This window comes from Gymnodraco acuticeps, unplaced genomic scaffold (genome assembly GCF_902827175.1).
Source record: "Gymnodraco acuticeps unplaced genomic scaffold, fGymAcu1.1, whole genome shotgun sequence".
Classification (NCBI taxonomy): domain Eukaryota; kingdom Metazoa; phylum Chordata; class Actinopteri; order Perciformes; family Bathydraconidae; genus Gymnodraco; species Gymnodraco acuticeps.
Genome location: NW_022991022.1, coordinates 202,217 through 210,407, shown reverse-complemented (window position 1 = coordinate 210,407; position 8,191 = coordinate 202,217). Strand labels below are relative to the sequence as shown.

The 8,191-nt window shown below is 43.6% G+C and overlaps 1 protein-coding gene across 1 annotated transcript; it reads left to right on the top strand.

Moving 5' to 3' along the window:
* The first annotated feature begins 4,593 nt into the window (after positions 1-4,593).
* LOC117559505 (tripartite motif-containing protein 16-like) lies at positions 4,594-7,183 on the top strand. The gene has a single exon (XM_034236298.1). The coding sequence runs from the start codon at positions 4,677-4,679 to the stop codon at positions 6,339-6,341; it is 1,665 nt and encodes a 554-aa protein (XP_034092189.1). The 5' UTR covers positions 4,594-4,676; the 3' UTR covers positions 6,342-7,183.
* Positions 7,184-8,191: the final 1,008 nt, after the last annotated feature.

The window sequence follows — 8,191 nt, the reverse complement described above, 5'->3', positions numbered from 1 at the left end:
AGGCATGCGCTTAGGGCCCGCTTTCCAGCCAGTTTCTGTGGGGTGACGCATTCTGAGGTGAGGCAGAGCTCATCTGTGCCTCACCTCACCCCACAGTAACTGGCTTGAGCGCGCTCACAAAATAAGTGCCCGCGTTAAATTAGTGCCCGCGCTCCAGCCAGTTACTTTGGGCTTACGAGAGGCAGAGCTCGTCCCTGCCTCACTTCTCATCGCTACCCGTAGTTGTAGCGGAGCTCGGAAAATTTGCTGATTTTGACTATAAAAAGCGATTGGAATCATACATAAATCACATTTACAACACAGATCAGTGGAGACATTTTATTATATTACTATTTAGTTTTTCTTTAGTTGTTTTTCCGTTACATTGGAGTATGACAGGTGAGGCTCTGCCTCCCCTGCCTCCCCTGACTGCAAGTCGCTGGTGGAAACCGTAGTGCTGTAAAAAGCACGACCAATCATCTGAGCCGGCCCGGCTAAAATAACTGGATGGCCTACCTGCCTGTCAGTCTTACATCTGTGCACAAACTTATCTCGTGCCCTCATAGAGTGGCGAAGTCACGCCCATCTACTTCCGGTCCATGGGACCTTATTTCGGAAAAATAATGGATTGAAGTCAATGGAGAGAGAAAACGTATCTTTCGATCCCGTTTGAATTGTGCCACGAATCACACATATGATGTTTGTCAATCTTAAAAAATAATTTCCATATCAAAAAAGTCACAGTTTGTCGTAAAACTGTTGAAATATAAGCGCCATATATATATAATCTATCTATATGGCGCTGGCTAAGATGAGATAACTTTAACAAGATGCCTGTGTGCTTAGTACCAGGTTGTTATCATACCAGCAATGGGTCGAGCTCGTTCTTTCGCTTCCCGTCTGATGAAAGGACCAGGAGTGGCTGGATCAAGTTAGCTACCTAGCTAGTAGCTAGCACGTCAGTTAGCATTACAGCTTTGTAATTTGTATTAACCTTAATATGAAGTAACATTAAGCAACACAAAATGTTAAACAGTAAGAGTAGTAGTAGTCATAGTTCGTGAACCCTTTGAAGAGTAGGCTACTGTCACCGGTGTGATCATTCTATAATACACAATTTAAGCACGGGGGAGAAATGCTAACACTAGCATCGGCAATCGCCGATCTTTTCTACTTCATGCTATCTGCACACTTGGTTGACAATGACATTAAACATTAAAAAGACCAGGCAGTTCAGAGAGAATCAAAGGAAGGCATGCAGTCAGGCAGCTTTGCATGACATTCTTCTGGACGTGTTTCATTGTGGTGATAGTGAGGGTAGTCAATCGTTTTGTTGTGACGGCCATCTTGGTGACGTGTGTTGTTCTGCGAGACCAGAGATGTAGTTCATTGAGCGTTTCAAAGCAAGGCAAGTTTTATTTATATAGCACTTTTCAACACAAGGCAATTCAAAGTGATTTACAAAAAATGAAAGACATTAAGAAAATGGCATTTTTGTTTCACACAAACAAATGTGTTACTTCACAGTTTTACGACACATTTTTTTTGTTTATCTTTTCAATTGACAAACATCATATGTGTAATTCATGGCACAATTCAAACGGGATCGAAAGATAATCTTTCTCTCTCCATTGACTTCAATACATAATTTTTCCGAAATAAGGTCCCATGGAGGTCCACCGGAAGGGGAAGGACTTCGCCTCTCAATTGGTCATGTGCGCGTTCGTGTGTGTTGGAGGAGGGGCTCTGTAAGGAAGTGGCAGATTTTTCCCGGCTGTGTATTTTCAAATTCTAGCGCACTCAAGCTGGTTTTTCCAAAATTACCTACCCCACCTTTAAGTTAAGATAAAATGTACTTTATTAATCCCAATTTGGGAATTATTTTTTCTTGCAGCAGCACAAAACAAAACTAGGCATTGCACATAAAAAACTAATGAAAAGAGTAGACATATACTATTCTAAAATATAGACATCTCACAATAGAAATAGAAATAAACCAGCATTAGAGAGTAACACAAATATAGAGATGACCTTGAAGAGAAAACATCTGTAAAGTGACTGACAAATAAAAGATCCTATATGCAGAACCAGACATTTCTAGAAAAAGATATCCAGTAACACGCCTCAAAACAGAGATTTAGACAACAGTAAACAGGAAAAGATAGGACATTTCTTCCTGTCAAAACAGCAGCTGGGTCACATGATCTGTCCCATGTCAGCTGACTGGATCCGACCAATAGGAACAGGTTAAAAAATGGAGAGACGATATGAAGATGGAAGACACTTCATTTTTATTTTTAATAAATACATCCACCAACACAAATCCTCTTTTCTAATGTTCCAATAATGTGACTACAATTTTAAAACCATTACATTTTGTACATTACATTACATTGCATTTAGCTGACGCTTTTATCCAAAGCGACTTACAATAAGTGCATTCGACCAAGAAGATACAAACCTGAAGAAAACAGAATCATATAAGTACATCAGGTTTCATAGAGCCAAACATTTCAAGTGCTACTCAACTGGCTTTAGATAAGCCAGTTCTTTGTTAGTATATAAGTGCTTTGTTTGTAATTCTAACGCTCGAAGTGGAGTCGAAAGAGATGCGTTTTCAGTCTACGCCGGAAGATGCACAGAGACAGCCCTGGTTAAAGTAAAAAATGACCTTCTCATAGCCTCTGACAAGGGACTTGTCTCTATTCTTGTTTTGCTCGATCTCAGTGCTGCATTTGATACCATCGACCATGATATCTTATTGCAAAGACTAGAGCACTTAGTTGGCATAAAGGGAACTGCTTTAGACTGGTTTAGGTCCTATCTATCTGAACGCTCTCAGTTTGTGTGTGTCAACGATGAATATTCCATGCAAACCAAAGTTAGCCATGGAGTGCCACAGGGCTCAGTGCTTGGACCTATTTTGTTCACACTATATATGCTTCCGTTAGGCAATATTATAAGTAATCATTCTGTACATTTCTACTGTTATGCGGATGATACTCAACTATATTTATCCATCAAGCCTGATGAAATTAATCATCTAAATACAATTCAAGACTGCCTCAAGGACTTAAAAACGTGGATGACCTTAAACTTTTTGATGTTAAACACGACCAAAACTGAAGTTATTGTACTCGGCCCAAAGAATCTACGAAACAAACTATCTAAAGATATACTTCTATGGATGGAGTTAATTTGGCCTCCAGTGAGACTGTAAGGAACCTTGGTATTATATTTGATCAGGATTGATCTTTTAACGCCCACATAAAATCAATCTCAAGGACCGCCTTCTTTCATCTAACATTGCAAAAATCCGGCATATCTTGCCTCAAAACGATACAGAGAAACTAGTCCATGCATTTGTTACTTCAAGGCTGGATTATTGTAACTCCTTATTATCAGGGTGTACCAAGAAGTCAGTCAAGTCGCTTCAGCTGATTCAAAATGCTGCAGCTCGTGTACTAACCAGAGTTAGGAAAAGGGACCACATTACTCCTGTTCTGGCTGCCTTACACTGGCTCCCTATAGAACAGAGGATAGAATTTTAAAATTCTTCTTCTCGCCTACAAAGCCCTTAATGGGCAGGCGCCATCTTTCCTTAAATAACTAATTATATATAATATGTAAGTAATATGTATATATAAGTTAGTCTCTCTGCGTTTCTGCGCTGGGCTAATGCTAATGATAATAATGCAAAGCGAGGATAATAAAATGGCGGCTTGACTAAAGTTTTTGAGAGTTTGACGGGGCGTGGTTTGCAATCCGCCCAGCCAATCAGACATAGGAACCTTTTTCTCTCACGAAAGTCCCTGCTCTCTAGCAGGGACTGAAAAGGGGGTAAAAAGGTTCTCATGAACTAATGTAGTTCCTGGGGCTTTTTGGTGTGAACGCAAATATATCGTAGTTCTGGTGAACTATTGTGGGAAAAGTACTCCGGTGTGAACGCGGCTATAGAGACACATCTGTTGGAGGGTAAAAAGAAAATATTTAAAAGAAGGTTTCAACAACAAATCATCATTTTGGTGTCAATTAAAGAGGACGTGTAGTTTTCAGTTTCATATTTAGTGTGAATGCACAGGATAAGGAGTTTTTTCTATATAAAAGCCCCCCCCCACACACACACACACACACACACACACACACACACACACACACACACACACACACACACACACACACACACACACACACACACACACACACAATACTACTACTACTACTATAGTACTTACAGTAAAAAACGACTTTCTGCACATCCAACTATTAAATCAATCAGCTATTTCAGGACATTGAGGCTATACATTTACAGTGGAGGAAACAAGTATTTAATCCCCTTCAGATTTTGTAAGTTTACCAACTTATTTTACAACTAAAAGTTATTTTCAAATGACGAGGAGGTTGTAACCGAGGCTCTGTGTAGGTCAGAGCGTTGCTCTTCCTCCTGGAATGAGTCAGAGTTTGATAAGCCCTCCCTCTTCTTCCTGCTCTCAGACACAGCCAGCTCCACTCTGTATTTCCTGGTTCCTCCCCTTCAGATCCACACTGAGGAGGAGGGGTTAACCAACATGTGGGTAAAGTACAAGAGCTGATAGGCCACATTCACTGCACACACACATGCTGTTCAGATAACCTGTCACACTAGTTTCAGCTCTCAGGAAGTGAAACTCACACACTCGCTGCTACTGAGAGGTGAAATGGCGCAGAAAGGAGTTCAGCTGGACCGGGAAACCTTCTCTTGTTCCATCTGTCTGGATCTACTGAAGGATCCGGTGGCTATTCCCTGCGGACACAGCTACTGCATGAAGTGTATTACAGGCTTCTGGGACGGAGAGGATGAGAAGAAGATCCACAGCTGCCCTCAGTGCAGGCAGAGCTTCACACCAAGGCCTGTGCTGCTGAAAAACACCATGTTAGCAGCTTTAGTGGAGGAGCTGAAGAAGACTGGACCCCCAGCTGCTCCTGCTGATCTCTGCTATGCTGGAGCTGGAGATGTGGCCTGTGATGTCTGCACTGGGAGGAAACTGAGAGCCTGTAAGTCCTGCCTCGTGTGTCTGGCCTCTTACTGTGACAAACACCTCCAGCCTCATTATGAATTACCTGTCTTTGAGAAACACAAGCTGGTGGAGCCCTCCAAGAAGCTCCAGGAGAACATCTGCTCTCATCACAACGAGGTGATGAAGATGTTCTGCCGCACTGATCAGCAGAGTATCTGTTATCTCTGCTCTGTGGACGAACACAAAGGCCACGACACGGTGTCAGCTGCAGCAGAGAGGACTGAGAGGCAGAGAGAGCTGGAGGGGAGTCGACTAAACATCCAGCAGAGAATCCAGGATGGAGAGAAGGAGGTGAAGCTGCTTCAGCAGGAGGTGCAGGCCGTCAATGGCTCTGCTGATAAAGCAGTGGAGGACAGTGAGAAGACGTTCACTGAGCTGATCCGTCTCATGGAGAAGAGAAGCTCTGATGTGAAGCAACAGCTCAGATCCCAGCAGAAGAGAGAAGTGAGTCGAGTCAGAGAGCTCCAGGAGAAGCTGGAGCAGGAGATCTCTGAGCTGAAGAGGAGAGACGCTGAGCTGAAGCTGCTGTCTCACACAGAGGATCACAACCAGTTTCTGCACAGCTACCCCTCACTGCCAGCCCTCAGTGAAGCTACACACTCCTCCAGCATCAACATCCGTCCTCTGAGCTACTTTGAGGACGTGACGGCGGCCCTGTCAGCAGTCAGAGACAAACTACAGGACGTCCTGAGAGAGGAATGGACAAACGTCTCACCGACTGAAGTGGATGTTTTACTGTCAGCAGCAGAGCCCACCACCAGAGCTGGGTTCTTAACATATTCACAGGAGATCACTCTGGATCCAAACACAGCATACACACTGCTGTTATTATCTGAGGGGAGCAGAAAAGCAACACGCATGGAACAAGAACAGCCTTATTCTCGTCACCCAGACAGATTCACTGCACGGTCTCAGGTCCTGAGTAGAGAGAGTCTGACTGGACGTTGTTACTGGGAGGTGGAGTGGAGAGGGGGAGGAGTTCGTGTAGCAGTCGCATATAAGACTATCAGCAGAGCAGGGGGGGGGACTGAATTTGGACTCAATGACAAATCTTGGTCCTTAGTTTGTAAACAAAACAGTTATTCATTTAGTTACAACAACATCCACACTCCCGTCTCAGGTCCTCCGTCCTCCAGAGTAGGAGTGTACCTGGATCACAAAGCAGGTGTTCTGTCCTTCTACAGCGTCTCTGAAACCATGACTCTCCTCCACAGAGTCCAGACCACATTCACTCAGCCGCTACATGCTGGAGTTCGGCTTTATTATAATTTTGGAGACACTGCTGAGTTCTGTAAACTCAAATAGCCTGAAGTCCTTGGAGGAACTCTTCTACTTCTTAAACTCACCGTGTGTCCATCAGAGCTGATTGTCCATGTCTTCACTGCAGAGATCAGCTGTCAATCAAACATTATGGGCGGGGCTTCAACATCTTCTCATGAGTTGTTCTGTAAGTGTTGGACTTTCTTCCGGCTCCTTCCTGTGTCTGTGTAGCCATGGAGGCTGTCACTGCTCAGGAGGATCCTTGTTCACCTGAACTGATATGTAAACTTTGCTCTAAATATGTGTTGGATATTTCTTTTGATTCTTGTTGTTGTTTCTCTTGTAGTGCACGAGGCTTCAGAGAGAAAGCAGCACAGCTTCTTTTATTGTACACATTTTATTCTGGCCACTTTCTTAAACAATTAAGACATTTATTGACGGATTAAATGTTATTGTTGTTGCCCAAATTAACAAACACATGAGTTCCCCAGATGGTTATAACACTTATTTCATCATAAAATGTTTATTTAAAATGATATTACTGTCATGATCATAATCAATAAGTACACCATTTATTATTGTGTTTTAAATAGCTTAGAGTCTTTGCTTGGGAAATACAATGTTATTGTTTTGCAGACTAATTGTTGTTGTTGTTGTTGTTATCCAAATAGAAAGTGGGCACTCTCATGTTTTATAGAACATAACTTATCATGATAATAATCAATAAGGAAATCATGTCTGATTCTGTTTGAAACAGCTGAGATGAAACACATCATGGTGGATAAAGTGAAACTGATCATGAAATCATTGAACAGACTTTTCTGATGGGATGTGTGATCAAATGAAATGTTTGGATCATTAATAAAGGTTTGTCTTTCAAAAACAAACAGGATGTTCTTCTTGTATTATGTCCAAGGTGCTACGAAGCTGATGGAGAACATGTGGAAGTGATCTGAGACTAAAGAAGCTCAGCGCAAGTTCAACCAGGAAGACCTTCTTTACTCATTCATTTACTATTTCCATGTTACTACTCTCTCTCCTCTCAATAAGTGATCGGGGGCATCACTCCCCAGCTTAACCAATCACTTCGCTCTATTCCCACAAGCCTATCATAGCGCTCCGCAAACCCTTTTTAATCTGCTCTTTCCCCTCCGACAGCTGTCATTTCAGGTGACTTGACGCAACCCCCCTCCACCCCTTTTCACCTCCTGTCCCTCTGAATCCAGGGTCAAGCTAAGCCCCTCCCCTTCAGACCGAATACCGTTATACAAGCATTTGTACCAGTACTTTTCACACGTACTCTTGCAAGCCAGAGTAGCTGGAGTGAGTCAACAACAACACAAAGACATATCTGAGAAGAGATCAGGACGAACAGATAGAGGAAAAGCAGAAGAGAGTTCACTGAAGAGACCAGGGGGAAGCCACAAGGAGATGAAGAGACCAGGAGGGTCAGAGCAGGAGGAAGCCACAAGGAGATGAAGAGACCAGGAGGGTCAGAGCAGGAGGAAGCCACAAGGAGATGAAGAGACCAGGAGGGTCAGAGCAGGAGGAAGAGGAGGAGATGAAGAGACCAGGAGGGTCAGAGCGGGAGGAAGAGGAGGAGATGAAGAGACCAGGAGGGTCAGAGCAGGAGGAAGAGGAGGAGATGAAGAGACCAGGAGGGTCAGAGCAGGAGGAAGCCACGAGGAGATGTAGAGACCAGGAGGGTCAGAGCAGGAGGAAGCCACAAGGAGATGAAGAGACCAGGAGGGTCAGAGCAGGAGGAAGCCACAAGGAGATGAAGAGACCAGGAGGGTCAGAGCAGGAGGAAGCCACGAGGAGATGAAGAGACCAGGAGGGTCAGAGCAGGAGGAAGCCACGAGGAGATGAAGAGACCAGGAGGGTCAGAGCAGGAG